The 16,604-nt window shown below is 39.3% G+C and overlaps 1 protein-coding gene across 3 annotated transcripts; it reads left to right on the forward strand.

Moving 5' to 3' along the window:
- The first annotated feature begins 513 nt into the window (after positions 1 to 513).
- tspan14 (tetraspanin 14) lies at positions 514 to 16,580 on the forward strand. 3 transcript variants are annotated; one of them, XR_014699484.1, is made up of 10 exons: positions 535 to 682; positions 1,181 to 1,261; positions 13,142 to 13,192; positions 13,267 to 13,413; positions 13,486 to 13,656; positions 13,945 to 14,070; positions 14,157 to 14,207; positions 14,314 to 14,427; positions 14,522 to 16,028; positions 16,219 to 16,580. XR_014699484.1 is itself a non-coding variant. In XM_084561843.1 (9 exons), exons 2-9 carry the CDS (start codon positions 1,181 to 1,183, stop codon positions 14,585 to 14,587), a joined length of 804 nt encoding a protein of 267 aa, XP_084417969.1. In that variant the 5' UTR covers positions 514 to 682; the 3' UTR covers positions 14,588 to 16,580. The 3 variants fall into 3 exon arrangements, 2 of the variants coding, with proteins under 2 accessions (XP_084417969.1, XP_084417968.1); XM_084561843.1 differs by having other exon boundaries at positions 514 to 682; positions 14,317 to 14,427; positions 14,522 to 16,580; XM_084561842.1 differs by having other exon boundaries at positions 14,522 to 16,580.
- The last annotated feature ends 24 nt before the right edge of the window (positions 16,581 to 16,604 follow it).

The following is a 16,604-nucleotide window of genomic DNA, read 5'->3' on the forward strand; positions in this document are numbered from 1 at the left end:
TTCCTGAACGGCATGCCATAATATACATATATACATATAGAATTAGAAATTAAGTCCTGTCCCACCATCACTAGTTTTAAAAAAAAATTAAAGACCCATCTATTTTCTTTGGCCTAAAATGTCCATTAATTTCTCCCCTTGTTTGTTTATTTATCTTATTTCTATTTCTTTTCAGTATTATATTAACTGGCATCTTTAACTTTACTGTACATTCTTTCTCTAGTAGTAATAGTTTCAGTAACCATATGTTTTTAATCTACAATCATAATCTGTTTATTATTATTATTATTATTATTATTTTGTATTTTCATTTATTTTATGTTTTATTTATTTTATTTTTTGTCATTTATAATTTTGTTTTTATTACTGTATACATTTTATTTCTGTGAGCACCTTGGGTCAATTACATTGCGTTTAAGTGTGCTATATAAATAAACGTGACTTGACTATATATTTTAAATTCTAGATATTCCTAATGGCTCTTTAACTCGGGACCGTTCCTCCAACGCAGCAGGCGGCGCTAACTCTCCTCTAACTGTTGAACCAGCTGCCATTAAGCGACAGACGAAGAAGAAAAAGTATCAGCTGCCTGTGAAGAAGAAGAAGTTTCGTTTTGAGCTGGGTGTGTTGTTGTGGTTCAGGATTCGGAAGAACCAGAACCTGTTGATCCGACGGATCTGAGGTGAGTCGGACCGTCTGCTGATCTGGTACCGTTTGATTCGGTTCGTCTCAGTCCGCTGGTTCCGCTTCATCTCCGTTTATCCACTTGTTGTTACTCGATTAGCTTCAGACTGCTAGCCTAGCATTAGCCACTTCCTGTTCGCTCCGGTTCGAAGAAAACAAGCGGCTCAATAACTGATCAGTGTCAGAACCAATAAGAGAAGACATCGATTATTGATTGACTCGAAACCATCCAGCTGATACGACTGATCCGGATCAGACTCATCGATACTGCGTCTCTGCATCAGCTGTTGTTGTTGTTGTTCTGTTTTTATTGTGTGTTTATTGTAGGTTTGTTGTGTTTATCGTGTGTTTATCGTGTTTATTGTCTATATCATGTGTTTATCGTGTGTTTATCGTGTTTATTGTCTATATCATGTGTTTATCGTGTGTTTATTGTGTGTTTATCGTGTGTTTATCGTGTGTTTATCGTGTGTTGACCGTGTGCTCCCTGTCACAGATGTACTACTACCGCTATGAAAACACTGAGGTCAGCTGTTGCTACAAATACCTCATGTTCAGCTACAACATCATCTTCTGGGTGAGTCGTCTTTGAACATACATGAACACATGAACATACATGAACACATGAACATACATGAATACATGAACATACATGAACATACATGAACACATGAACATACATGAACATACATGAACACATGAACACATGAACACATGAACATACATGAATACATGAACATACATGAACATACATGAACACATGAACATACATGAACATACATGAACACATGAACACATGAACATACATGAACCCATGAAAACATGAACATACATGAACATACATGAACACATGAAAACATGAACACATGAACACATGAAAACATGAACATACATGAACACATGAACATACATGAACACATGAAAACATGAACATACATGAACATACATGAACATACATGAACACATGAACATACATGAACACATGAATACATGAACACACATGAACACATGAACATACATGAACACACATGAACATACATGAACACATGAAAACATGAAAACATGAACACATGAACACATGAACATACATGAACACATGAACACATGAAAACATGAACACATGAACACATGAACACATGAAAACATGTACATACATGAACACATGAACACACATGAACACATGAAAACATGACCATACATGAACACATGAACACATGAACACATGAAAACATGAACACATGAACACATGAACATACATGAACACATGAACATACATGAACATACATGAACACATGAACATACATGAACACATGAACACATGAACACATGAACATACATGAACACATGAACATACATGAACACATGAACATACATGAACATACCTGAACACATGAACATACATGAACATACATGAACATACATGAACACATGAACATACATGAACATACCTGAACACATGAACACATGAACATACATGAACATACATGAACACACATGAACACATGAATACACCTGAACATACATGAACTCAGAGACAACCTGCAGCGATGGAGAGATCAGAGCATCCAGAGGTAAAGAGGAAGTATAGTCACTACTTTAACCTCATTGATGAAGTATAATCACAACTTTAACCTTACTGATGAAGTATAATCACAACTTTAACCTCATTGATGAAGTATAATCACTACTTTAACCTCACTGATGAAGTATAGTCACTACTTTAACCTCATTGATGAAGTATAATCACAACTTTAACCTCACTGATGAAGTATAATCACAACTTTAACCTCATTGATGAAGTATAGTCACTACTTTAACCTCACTGATGAAGTATAGTCACTACTTTAACCTCATTGATGAAGTATAATCACAACTTTAACCTCATCGATGAAGTATAGTCACTACTTTAACCTCACTGATGAAGTATAATCACAACTTTAACCTCATTGATGAAGTATAGTCACTACTTTAACCTCATCGATGAAGTATAATCACAACTTTAACCTCATTGATGAAGTATAGTCACTACTTTAACCTCACTGATGAAGTATAGTCACTACTTTAACCTCATTGATGAAGTATAATCACTACTTTAACCTCATTGATGAAGTATAATCACTACTTTAACCTCACTGATGAAGTATAATCACAACTTTAACCTCATTGATGAAGTATAGTCACTACTTTAACCTCACTGATGAAGTATAGTCACTACTTTAACCTCATTGATGAAGTATAATCACAACTTTAACCTCACTGATGAAGTATAGTCACTACTTTAACCTCATTGATGAAGTATAATCACAACTTTAACCTCATCGATGAAGTATAGTCACTACTTTAACCTCACTGATGAAGTATAATCACAACTTTAACCTCATTGATGAAGTATAGTCACTACTTTAACCTCATTGATGAAGTATAGTCACTACTTTAACCTCACTGATGAAGTATAGTCACTACTTTAACCTCATTGATGAAGTATAATCACAACTTTAACCTCATCGATGAAGTATAGTCACTACTTTAACCTCACTGATGAAGTATAATCACAACTTTAACCTCATTGATGAAGTATAGTCACTACTTTAACCTCATCGATGAAGTATAATCACAACTTTAACCTCATTGATGAAGTATAGTCACTACTTTAACCTCACTGATGAAGTATAGTCACTACTTTAACCTCATTGATGAAGTATAATCACAACTTTAACCTCATCGATGAAGTATAGTCACTACTTTAACCTCACTGATGAAGTATAATCACAACTTTAACCTCATTGATGAAGTATAGTCACTACTTTAACCTCACTGATGAAGTATAATCACTACTTTAACCTCACTGATGAAGTATAATCACAACTTTAACCTCATTGATGAAGTATAGTCACTACTTTAACCTCACTGATGAAGTATAGTCACTACTTTAACCTCACTGATGAAGTATAGTCACTACTTTAACCTCACTGATGAAGTATAATCACTACTTTAACCTCACTGATGAAGTATAATCACTACTTTAACCTCACTGATGAAGTATAATCACAACTTTAACCTCATCAATGAAGTATAGTCACTACTTTAACCTCACTGATGAAGTATAATCACTACTTTAACCTCATCGATGAAGTATAGTCACTACTTTAACCTCACTGATGAAGTATAGTCACTACTTTAACCTCACTGATGAAGTATAGTCACTACTTTAACCTCACTGATGAAGTATAGTCACTACTTTAACCTCACTGATGAAGTATAGTCACAACTTTAACCTCACTGATGAAGTATAGTCACTACTTTAACCTCACTGATGAAGTATAATCACTACTTTAACCTCACTGATGAAGTATAGTCACTACTTTAACCTCACTGATGAAGTATAATCACTACTTTAACCTTACTGATGAAGTATAATCACTACTTTAACCTCATCGATGAAGTATAATCACTACTTTAACCTCACTGATGAAGTATAGTCACTACTTTAACCTCACAGATGAAGTATAGTCACTACTTTAACCTCACTGATGAAGTATAGTCACTACTTTAACCTCACTGATGAAGTATAATCACTACTTTAACCTCATCGATGAAGTATAGTCACTACTTTAACCTCACTGATGAAGTATAATCACTACTTTAACCTCACTGATGAAGTATAATCACTACTTTAACCTCATTGATGAAGTATAGTCACTACTTTAACCTCACTGATGAAGTATAGTCACTACTTTAACCTCACTGATGAAGTATAATCACTACTTTAACCTCATCGATGAAGTATAATCACTACTTTAACCTCACTGATGAAGTATAATCACTACTTTAACCTCACTGATGAAGTATAATCACAACTTTAACCTCACTGATGAAGTATAATCACTACTTTAACCTCATCGATGAAGTATAGTCACTACTTTAACCTCACTGATGAAGTATAATCACAACTTTAACCTCACTGATGAAGTATAGTCACTACTTTAACCTCACTGATGAAGTATAGTCACTACTTTAACCTCATTGATGAAGTATAGTCACTACTTTAACCTCACTGATGAAGTATAATCACTACTTTAACCTCACTGATGAAGTATAATCACTACTTTAACCTCATTGATGAAGTATAGTCACTACTTTAACCTCACTGATGAAGTATAATCACTACTTTAACCTCACTGATGAAGTATAATCACTACTTTAACCTCATCGATGAAGTATAGTCACTACTTTAACCTCATTGATGAAGTATAATCACTACTTTAACCTCACTGATGAAGTATAATCACTACTTTAACCTCATCGATGAAGTATAGTCACTACTTTAACCTCACTGATGAAGTATAATCACTACTTTAACCTCACTGATGAAGTATAATCACTACTTTAACCTCATCGATGAAGCATAATCACTACTTTAACCTCATTGATGAAGTATAGTCACTACTTTAACCTCATTGATGAAGTATAGGTTAAAGTAGTAGTATAGTAGTATAGTCACTACTTTAATCACTACTTTAATCACTACTTTAACCTCATCGATGAAGTATAGTCACTACTTTAACCTCATCGATGAAGTATAATCACTACTTTAACCTCACTGATGAAGTATAATCACTACTTTTTTTTTTTTTAAACTCTTTATTTAGTCGTTTTTGTATATATATATACATATTTTTGTAAACGGCATGAACCGGGGCAGTACTTAACATCAAAAAAAAAAAAAAAAAAAGTCAAATAATACAAGAGGGGGCATACATATTTTCATTGAGTTGAGTGAGCATTGTCTTTGTCCTTGAATAATGTCCATTTTCTCCAGTTTTGTGTAAAGTCACCTGCTTTGATTCGCAGATGGAAGGTCATTTTCTCCATCGCGTAAATCTCCTCCATAATGTCCATCCAATGTCCTGTTTGTGGAGCGTCACTCTTCAGCCAGTTTCTTGTAATGGCCTTCTTATAGGCAACTGTCATTATTTTGAAGAGGTACCTATCTTCTTTCATGACAACTCCTTCTGGGATCAATCCCAGATACAGAACCCGTGGGTCCCTAGGGACCTTATAATTTAAAATGACCTCCAAAAGTGTAATATTGTCTTCCCAGAAAGATTGTAATTTGGCACATGACCAGAAAATGTGACTGTGATTGGCGTTATAGCTTCCACATTGTCTCCAACATTTTTGTTGTAGTCCAGTCTGTTTGCTTTTAATTTGAGGCGTGACAAAGAAACGCGTCAGATTTTTCCATCCAAATTCTCTCCAACGTTTGGAGCTTGTAGAGCTATGTTGTGTTTTGCATATTAAGTTCCAATCACACTCTGAAATTTCGGTCTGTAATTCACCTTCCCATTTAGATTTTATATACCATGAAGTGTTACCATTACATTTCTGTAGACATGTGTATAGTTTGGAGACAGCTTTGGAGGGCATTTCCTTGTAGGCATCCGTCATCATTTTAATCAACACATTACTCTCTGATGATATAACAGTTTTTACCTTTGTATCAAAAAAGTGTCTTAGTTGTAAGAAGCGAAACAAGTCTTTGTTTTCTAGTTCAAATTCTTTTTTAACCCTTTCAAATGATTTAAAGATATTACCTTCTGTCAGGGTGCATATGGCTGTAATACCTCTATCTGTCCATGTTGTAAAGGTTTTGTCAGTTTGTCCTGGTCTGAAAAGAGTTGTCCGTGAAGGCCATAGCAATAACCTACAGTCTCCTTCAAGTTTATATTTCCTGACTATATCCGTCCATGTTTTTAGTGTTTCGGAAACCGTGAAGTTGTCATCTTCCTGGTGTCTGTAGTGTTTTTCTCCTAACCTGGTCTGAGGTAGACTTTTGCTCTGGATGAGCTCTATATTCTTCCATTTAGCATAGTATTCTGGAGAACACCAACATACCATGTATTTCAGCTGAGCAGCGTAAAAGTATTCTCTTAAATTGGGTAGCGCAAGGCCTCCGTTTAGTTTCTCCAATTGAAGTGTTTTGAATTTGACTCTGGGTCTTTTGCCTTCCCAAATGAATCGAGATATCTGCCTATCCCATGTTGTAAATTGAGAGTCTGGGATCCGAACAGGTAGGGAGAGGAATAGGTATAACAGTCTTGGTAGTATATTCAGCTTTATTGCCTCAATTTTTGAACTGAAATCTAAGGTTATTAATAACCATCTTGACAGGTCTTTCTGTATGTTGTTGTTGATTTTATGGTAATTTATCTCATAGAGCTCATCCAGGTCTCGTGTAATAAAGACTCCAAGATATTTCATATTACCCAAATCCCATGTTAATTTATATTTCTGTCTGATGGAGCTGCTCGGTGTGTAGTTCACACACAGGACCTGTGTTTTATTTATATTAAGTTTGTACCCCGATTTCTGGCCGAAATTATCCAGGATTGACAGAAGTTTAGGAAATGTTGAGTCTGGGTTCTTTAAGTATATGACGATATCGTCAGCAAATAATCCTATTTTATGTTCTTCTTGTGCTATCATAATTCCTTTAAGTTCCTCATTTTGTCTAATTTCCTGGGCCAGCGGTTCCATGAAAAGAGCGAATAGAGTGGGGCTCAGACAGCATCCCTGCCGGGTGCCTCTGTAAAGTGTAAAATTATCTGTTAAGGTGCCGTTGATCTTAATTCTAGCAGTTGGCTCATTATAGAGGGCTTGGATACATTTAATGAATTGACTGCTGAAGCCCATCCTCTCCAACACAGAGAAAAGAAAGGGCCAGCTGACACGATCAAAGGCCTTCTCTGCGTCGAGGCTGATTAAGACTGCACTTGTTTTTTGTTTATTAATTGTATCTATTAATTGTATTGTCCTTCTAATATTATCTTGGGTTTGTCGACCTTTTATGAAACCTGTCTGGTCTTCATCCACCAGCTCTGGCAGTAGATGTTCCAACCTTTTGGAAATTATCGAAGTAAATAATTTGTAATCGACATTGAGGACAGAGATTGGTCGGTACGACTCACAGTACTCTTTATTTCTACCTTCCTTAGGGATTACGGATATGACCGCTTCGTTCCAGGAAGGGGGGATTTCAGCGTGTTTGAGTGTCCAGTTAAAAGACTCCAACAGTAAAGAGGAGATCTCCTGCCTAAAGATTCTATACCACTCATTTGGGTATCCATCGCTCCCGGGGCTTTTATTGGTCTTTAGTTTACTGATGGCCTTGTCTAGTTCTTCTTTTGTTATAGGACAGGTTAGAGCTCCGTTTTGGTTAGTACCTATGGAGGGAAGATCTAGTTTTAACAAATAGTTTTTAATCTCCATCTCGTTTATATTCTCAGGCGGCGAGTACAGCATTTTGTAGTAATCTTTGAAGGTTTTTTGAATTATGTCTGGTTCATATATTATTTCATTACCGGTTGGTTCCCTGATTTTATGTATTGAGTGTTTAATTTTTTGTGTTCTGAGGCGCTTTGCCAGGATCTTTGTGGCTTTGGGTCCGGATTCATAGAATATTTGTTTTGTAAATCGTAATTTCTTCTCCTCTTCTTCAGATGCCATATTATTTATGTCTTTTTTAACTATTTTTATTTGTTCTGCCAGCTCGTCGCTATGGTCGGTTTGTTGCTGTTTTTCTAATTTCCTTAATTGTTGTTGTAATTTGTCATATTTAAGCCTTTTCATTTTGTTTATATAGGATGTCCTTGAGATCAGGCGACCTCTTATTACTGCTTTGACAGTATCCCAGACTATTGTTGGGGCAACCTCATTGTCTCTATTTATGTTAATACATTCTTTTAATTCTCTCTTTATATCTTCCACATTTGTCGTATTGTTTAGAATTCCTAAATTCAATCTCCATAGAGTTTTTTTATTTATGTTGTCCAGGTGTATGGTTAAATAGATTGCGCTATGGTCCGATATGTCTGCAGTCCCTATGTTACATTCTTTAATCCTGTGTCTATCTGTGGTATTCATCAGAAAATAATCTATTCTGGAGTGTACTTTGTGAGTTGCTGAATAGTGTGTAAAGTCCCTCTCTAGTGGATGCAGGTCCCTCCACACGTCAAACAGACTGGATTCCTTAATTAGCTTGTTCAGGCTTTTGGACAGGTTGTGTTTGTGTCTTCTACTACTTGTTGTATCCATATTATAGTTTAAAATAACGTTCCAGTCTCCTGCACAGATTATGATTCCCTCACTCACTGATTCAATTTTATCAAAAATAGATTTTAGAAATGTTCTGTCGCTCTCCGGTGGAGCGTATATATTAATTAGGGAGACTAAAACACTGTCTATCCTACCCTTGACCATCACGTATCTGCCCTCTCCATCGGTTTCTTCTTTGATTAATTCAAAATTAACATAGTTGGGTATCAATGTTATTACCCCTCTTCTTCTACTATTCTTACATGAGCTGTGAAAGGAGTTCACATATCCCAACTTTTTAAACTTTTCATGTTCTTTTTTTGATAAATGTGTTTCTTGCAGAAACACTACACTTGGTTTGGCCTTTCTCAGTTTTGCTATAACCTTGCTTCGCTTTATAGGGTTACCAAGGCCATTCACGTTTAAAGATATTATTTTATGTGCTACACTCATTTAAAGTAAAAAGAAATCAGTCGCCCCGTAAACATAGAAAACACAGTAACTTCATCAGTAGAACAACTGACTCTAACATAACACACATACCTGGAACTCCAAAGGGGGAGGAGATTTCTCTCCTCTTCCATGACCCCGTTGGTGGGTCTAGGGTAAAACCTATCACATGGGAAGGGCCCTATGAGGTGGTTCAGTAGTCTACCTACTACCATCCTATGTGTCCAACGGTCTCAATTTTGTCCTCGGAGCCGCTCCCAGCTCAAAAATGTTAATTCAGAAAGTGAATTGCGTGTCTGACATATTACTGCTCTCAAAGCCGACTTTCCTGTCACTCCGTGGGGCTCCTCTGGAACCCCCGGAGTTTCTCCTTAGCTCTATCCGCCGCGGTAGGTGCCCCTCCCTGCGGGTTCTTGCCTTGTCGCTGCCAGCCCAGCAGCTCTTTCAGCCGGGTCACACCGGGGTCCTCCTCGTCCTTAGCGGCTGGCACCTCCACACTGTAGCCCCGTCTCTGTAGCTCCCGTCCCGCGTCATGTGCGCTGGTGTAGGTCCGGACTCCGCTGTCCCAGTGGATTCTCATGGCGGTGTAGGGGGTCTGGAAACGTATACCCTTCGCCTTCAGGCATTTTTTAATCTCGTTGTATTCCCTACGCTTCTGCACGATCTCTGCAGCGTAGTCATGATCGAAGAATAGCGGGCGGTTAGCGAGCTGAATTTTACCCTTCTTCCAGGCTTCTCTTAACACGGTTTCTTTAGTTGTGAATTCCTGGAAGTTGATAATGAGGGGTCTTGGGGGGGCCTCTGGTCTTGGTTTCGGGGCGAGGGAGCGGTGAGCGCGCTGTATCTTTAGGTCCATGTCTGGGGGTAGCGGCAGTTCACGTTTAAGAAAGTCTGAGACGAAGCGCATCACGGAGCTTCCCTCTTCACCCTCTGCAACTCCAAAGATGCGGATGTTGTTTCTTCTTGACCTAGACTCTAAATCTGTGACTTTTTGTTGCAGAGCCTTTTGGCGTTTTATAGTTGCTGTGAGCGCTTCGGTCATTTCCACAGCCAAGTCCTCCACTTGCCCCACTCGTGTCTCCATCTCACCCATTCGCTCCCCCAGCCCCTGCATCTCTTCGGCCAAACCATCGAGTTTACTGCTCACCTCTGTGTGAAACGAGTTAATGTCTTTTCTCAAATTGTCGTTGTCCCCCTTCATCTCGGATTTTAAGTCTTTTATCGCTTCAAGTAGGTCTCCCGGCGTTATGCTCGTTCCGGGGTGTCCTGTAGCTCCACATGGGTTGCCGCTAGCTTGCGATGTTGTTTTGCTAACTTTGGTAGCGGAGCTGTTTTTGTCTTGAGTTTTCGGCATTGTGGCTTTTATCCGTTGAGTCTTATTGTTTCAGCTTTTTTTATCTATCTAGATTTTCACTTTCTGCTAGGATAACGGGTTCTTAATTAAAGTTATTGAATCTGCGCTGGGGAGCCTCTCCGCGCACATCCTTCTACTCCATCATGTTCCCGGAAGTCTTCATAATCACTACTTTAACCTCACTGATGAAGTATAGTCACTACTTTAACCTCACTGATGAAGTATAATCACAACTTTAACCTCACTGATGAAGTATAATCACTACTTTAACCTCATCGATGAAGTATAGTCACTACTTTAACCTCATCGATGAAATATAGTCACTACTTTAACCTCACTGATGAAGTATAGTCACTACTTTAACCTCACTGATGAAGTATAGTCACTACTTTAACCTCATTGATGAAGTATAGTCACTACTTTAACCTCGTCGATGAAGTATAGTCACTACTTTAACCTCGTCGATGAAGTATAGTCACTACTTTAACCTCACTGATGAAGTATAGTCACTACTTTAACCTCATTGATGAAGTATAGTCACTACTTTAACCTCGTTGATGAAGTATAGTCACTACTTTAACCTCACTGATGAAGTATAGTCACTACTTTAACCTCATTGATGAAGTATAATCACTACTTTAACCTCATTGATGAAGTATAGTCACTACTTTAACCTCATCGATGAAGTATAGTCACTACTTTAACCTCATTGATGAAGTATAATCACTACTTTAACCTCACTGATGAAGTATAGTCACTACTTTAACCTTGTCGATGAAGTATAGTCACTACTTTAACCTCACTGATGAAGTATAGTCACTACTTTAACCTCATCGATGAAGTATAGTCACTACTTTAACCTCATCGATGAAGTATAGTCACTACTTTAACCTCATTGATGAAGTATAGTCACTACTTTAACCTCATCGATGAAGTATAGTCACTACTTTAACCTCACTGATGAAGTATAGTCACTACTTTAACCTCACTGATGAAGTATAGTCACTACTTTAACCTCATCGATGAAGTATAGTCACTACTTTAACCTCATTGATGAAGTATAATCACTACTTTAACCTCATCGATGAAGTCACTACTTTAACCTCACTGATGAAGTATAGTCACTACTTTAACCTCATTGATGAAGTATAGTCACTACTTTAACCTTGTCGATGAAGTATAGTCACTACTTTAACCTCATCGATGAAGTATAGTCACTACTTTAACCTCACTGATGAAGTATAATCACTACTTTAACCTCATTGATGAAGTATAGTCACTACTTTAACCTCATCGATGAAGTATAGTCACTACTTTAACCTCATTGATGAAGTATAGTCACTACTTTAACCTCACTGATGAAGTATAGTCACTACTTTAACGTCATCGATGAAGTATAGTCACTACTTTAACCTCACTGATGAAGTATAGTCACTACTTTAACCTCATTGATGAAGTATAGTCACTACTTTAACCTCATCGATGAAGTATAGTCACTACTTTAACCTCACTGATGAAGTATAGTCACTACTTTAACCTCATCGATGAAGTATAATCACTACTTTAACCTCATCGATGAAGTATAATCACTACTTTAACCTCATTGATGAAGTATAGTCACTACTTTAACCTCATCGATGAAGTATAGTCACTACTTTAACCTCATTGATGAAGTATAGTCACTACTTTAACCTCATCGATGAAGTATAGTCACTACTTTAACCTCACTGATGAAGTATAGTCACTACTTTAACCTCATCGATGAAGTATAATCACTACTTTAACCTCATCGATGAAGTATAATCACTACTTTAACCTCATCGCTGAAGTATAGTCACTACTTTAACCTCACTGAGGTAAAAGACAAGAACGTACACATGAAGTGAACATTACACTCTTATTCTTAGACGTATTTAAACATATATTTTTTAAAAAAGTAACACAATAGTTACTAGTAACTAGTTACTTTTATAGTGGAGTAATTCAGTTACGAACTCAGTTACTTTTTAGGAGAAGTAACTAATAACTATAACTAATTACTTTTTAAAAGTAACGTGCCCAACACTGTACATGAACACATGAACATGTTAACAAACATAAACATACATTAGTGAACACATGAACTTGTCATTAAGCTAGGCTCTAGGTTTTATCTCTGATTGGTTCCTGTGATGAAATCATTTCCTGGGTCACGGCCCGGTTCCCCAGGACAGAGACATGAACTTGGTCCTGGTTTGGTTGGATCTGGTTCGTGGCTCAGGCCTCTGAATGAAATCCACCAACAGTAAACTGGAGTTCAGACGTGTTTTCTCTGAAATCTGTTTCCTCTCTCTGTTAACAGGAAATGACATCACTGACTTCCTGTGTTCAGGGAACAGGAAGTGAGATGTCATGGGTTAATCAGTCAGATGATGCTTTTATCAGTGAGCGGCTGGTAGAACAGTTCCTGTCAGACGTTTCTCTGAGTTCCTGGAACAGAACAAAAGTTTAGAGAACATGTTGTGGCATCAGAACAACTGACATGTCAGTTCTAACCGGTCTGTTCTGTTCTGTTTGCAGTTGGCTGGAGCTGCTTTCATCGCGGTAGGATTCTGGGCCTGGAGTGAAAAGGTGAATGAACGCATGAAAAAACAGATTAAAGACACGTCAACCTCCACTGTTCTCACCCCTTTGCTGGTTCTCAGGGGGTTCTATTGGACCTGACTCAGGTGACCCAGCTGCATGGCTTTGACCCAGTCTGGCTGGTCCTGGTGGTGGGTGGAGTCACCTTCATCCTGGGATTTGCTGGCTGTGTGGGAGCGCTGAGAGAAAACATTTGTCTACTGAAGTTTGTAGGTTAAACCCTTCCAGGTTCTGTTAGAATGTTTCTGGTGTTTCACAATAAAACGTTCTCTGTTCTCCAGTTCTCAGGCGTGATCGGTTTGATCTTCTTCCTGGAGCTGACGGCGGCTGTTCTGGCCGTGGTCTTTCAGGGTCAAGTCCGAGAGTGGCTCAACAAGTTCTTTCTGACCAACGTCAAAGCGTACCGGGACGACATCGACCTGCAGAACCTCATCGACTCTTTGCAGAGGATGGTACAATCAGAACCGTTCTTATTTATTCCGACTTCACAGAGACCACAGAGAAAAATGTTTTCATCTCAAACATTTATAACGTCTGCTTCCTTTTCAACAGAACAATATTAATAATCTTCATTAACCTTCATTGATCCCTCACGGAGAACGTCTTTCTCTGCATTCTACCCATCCATTCTTTCACACTCAGATTAGAACCACATCTTTAACAGAACCTTTAGCGGAACCAGGACTTTGACTGTGTTCTCCACACAGCACCAGGACATTAACTCTGTGTTCTCCAAACAGAACCACTGCTGTGGCGCTCAGGGTCCAGACGACTGGGATCTCAACGTTTACTTCAGCTGCAATGGAACCCATCGCAGCAGAGAGAAGTGTGGGGTTCCTTTCTCCTGCTGCATCACTGATCCAGCTGTAAGTACCGATCACTGTGATGAATACGAGTCAGTGGCGAAGGTCAAAGGTCAAACTGAACCACCTTTTTGTTCTGTTTGGGTCAGGACTCGGTGGTGAATACTCAGTGTGGCTACGATGTGAGAAACAAACCAAAGGTGAGTTCACTTCCTGGTTCCAGTTGACACACCTGCTGTACAAAAGGGTTGGGGTGGGCCTTCTGGTTCTGGACTGATAAAGAGAACATGTACTCTTCCTGTTCAGAAGGACTGGAGTGACCACATCTTCACTAAAGGCTGCATCACAGCATTGGAGGACTGGTTACCTGGAAATCTCTACACGGTGGCCTTCGTCTTCATCGTCATCTCTCTGCTGCAGGTACAACAACAGTGTCATTACTGTTACTAACCATGTCTGATCTGACCTGGTCTGACCTGGTCTGATCTGGTCTAATCTGGTCTGGTTTCTTCAGATGGTGGGCATCTACCTTGCCAGGACTCTGATCGCCGACATTGAGAAAGCCAAGTTCAGTTACTGAAGCTTGCACCTGTTGGACCAAGTTGCTTCTCTCAGATGTGCCTTCTCCATCTTCTTCATCTTCATCACCTTTTTCTTCACTTCTCGTCATTGGTGCAGTCTACCTCTGACGATGTTGTTGCCATGGTAACGTGGCATTATGTCTGGAAGTCCTGAAGTAAAGTGATTTATTTAGTGTTTTTTTTTTGTCATGTGATCTTCACCTTTCCTGCCATTTATCAAGCTCCTCCCTTCCTGTTCATTGAACCAGTGTGACCTTTGAACTGATTGGCTGTTTACCGTTCAGTGCCTCCTTCATCATCATCATCATCATCATCATCATCATCAGGTCTTCTCATCTCAGTTGATCAAATGATCATTTTCTGCATCTATTAATCAGTCGACAACAACTTATTGAACGATCAAGAATTTGACCTGAAACACAGCGAATGAGAATCTGGAAAAAGAATCACTGATTAACTAATTAACTGCAGGTGAACTCAGGTTGTCTCCAAGATACCTGTCAGTAATTTACTCTCATAGTAGAGATCTGATCTGATCAGGTCTGATCTGATCTGATCTGGTCTGATCTGGTCAGGTCAGGTCTGATCTGATCTGATCTGGTCTGATCTGGTCAGGTCAGGTCAGGTCAGGTCTGATCTGAGCTGGTCTGATCTGATCTGATCTGATCTGATCTGATCTGGTCTTGTCAGGTCTGATCTGGTCTGATCTGATCTGGTCTGATCTGAGCTGGTCTGATCTGATCTGGTCTTGTCAGGTCTGATCTGATCTGGTCAGGTCTGGTCTGGTCTGGTCTGGTCTTGTCAGGTCTGATCTGATCTGGTCAGGTCTGGTCTGGTCTGGTCTGGTCAGGTCTGATCTGATCTGATCTGATCTGGTCTGGTCAGGTCTGGTCTGGTCTGGTCTGATCTGATCTGATCTGGTCTGGTCTGGTCTTGTCAGATCTGATCTGGTCTTGTCAGGTCTGGTCTGGTCTGGTCTGGTCTGGTCTGGTCTTGTCAGGTCTGATCTGATCTGGTCAGGTCTGGTCTGGTCTGGTCTGGTCTGGTCTGATCTGATCTGGTCAGGTCTGGTCTGGTCTGATCTGATCTGATCTGATCTGATCTGGTCTGGTCTGGTCTTGTCAGATCTGATCTGGTCTTGTCAGGTCTGATCTGATCTGGTCAGGTCTGGTCTGGTCTGGTCTGATCTGGTCTGGTCTGGTCTGGTCTGGTCTGATCTGGTCTGGTCTGGTCTGGTCAGGTCAGGTCAGGTCTGGTCTGGTCTTCTCAGGTCTGATCTGATCTGATCTGATCTGGTCTGGTCTGGTCAGGTCTGATCTGGTCTGGTCTGGTCTGGTCTGGTCTGGTCAGGTCTGGTCTGGTCTGGTCTGGTCTTGTCAGGTCAGGTCAGGTCAGGTCAGGTCAGGTCAGGTCTGATCTGATCTGATCTGGTCTGGTCTGGTCTGGTCTGGTCAGGTCTGATCTGATCTGATCTGATCTGGTCTGGTCTGGTCAGGTCTGATCTGGTCTGGTCTGGTCTGGTCTGGTCAGGTCTGGTCTGGTCTGGTCTGGTCTTGTCAGGTCTTGTCAGGTCAGGTCAGGTCTGATCTGATCTGATCTGGTCTGGTCTGGTCTGGTCAGGTCTGGCCAGGTCTGATCTGATCTGGCCTGATCTGATCTGATCTGGTCTGGTCTGGTCTGGTCAGGCCAGGCCAGGTTGCAGGAGAAGAACTCATCTTCATCATCATCATCATCATCATCATCATGATTGTTGAGACTTCCTGTAAATGACTGGAGGTCATGTGATTCTGTGATAGATATTAAACTTTATTGACACTGGATTGATGTAAAGAAGTTTTGAATAAAGTTGTGTTTGATGTTTAAGGACGTTTGATCGAAACTACAGTATTTTTCTGCTTTAATTTAGTTTCCTCGTTCTGATTTAAAGCTTTTATTCTGAAAAGATTGTTTTTTATAAAGTGATTTTTTTACCAAAATAAAAGTTTGGTCTGAGTTTGTTTCCTGTGATGATTGAAG

The sequence above is a fragment of the Chelon labrosus genome, assembly GCF_963514085.1.
Source record: "Chelon labrosus genome assembly, chromosome: 15".
NCBI lineage: Eukaryota > Metazoa > Chordata > Actinopteri > Mugiliformes > Mugilidae > Chelon > Chelon labrosus.

Bases quoted from the DNA above. Each gene is read 5' to 3' on its own strand.
- tspan14 (XM_084561842.1), top strand. From the start codon at position 1,181: ATGTACTACTACCGCTATGAAAACACTGAGGTCAGCTGTTGCTACAAA. The intron at 13,414-13,485 runs GTAGGTTAAACC...TCTGTTCTCCAG, and splicing joins ACATTTGTCTACTGAAGTTT to TTCTCAGGCGTGATCGGTTT. The intron at 14,428-14,521 runs GTACAACAACAG...TGGTTTCTTCAG, and splicing joins TCGTCATCTCTCTGCTGCAG to ATGGTGGGCATCTACCTTGC.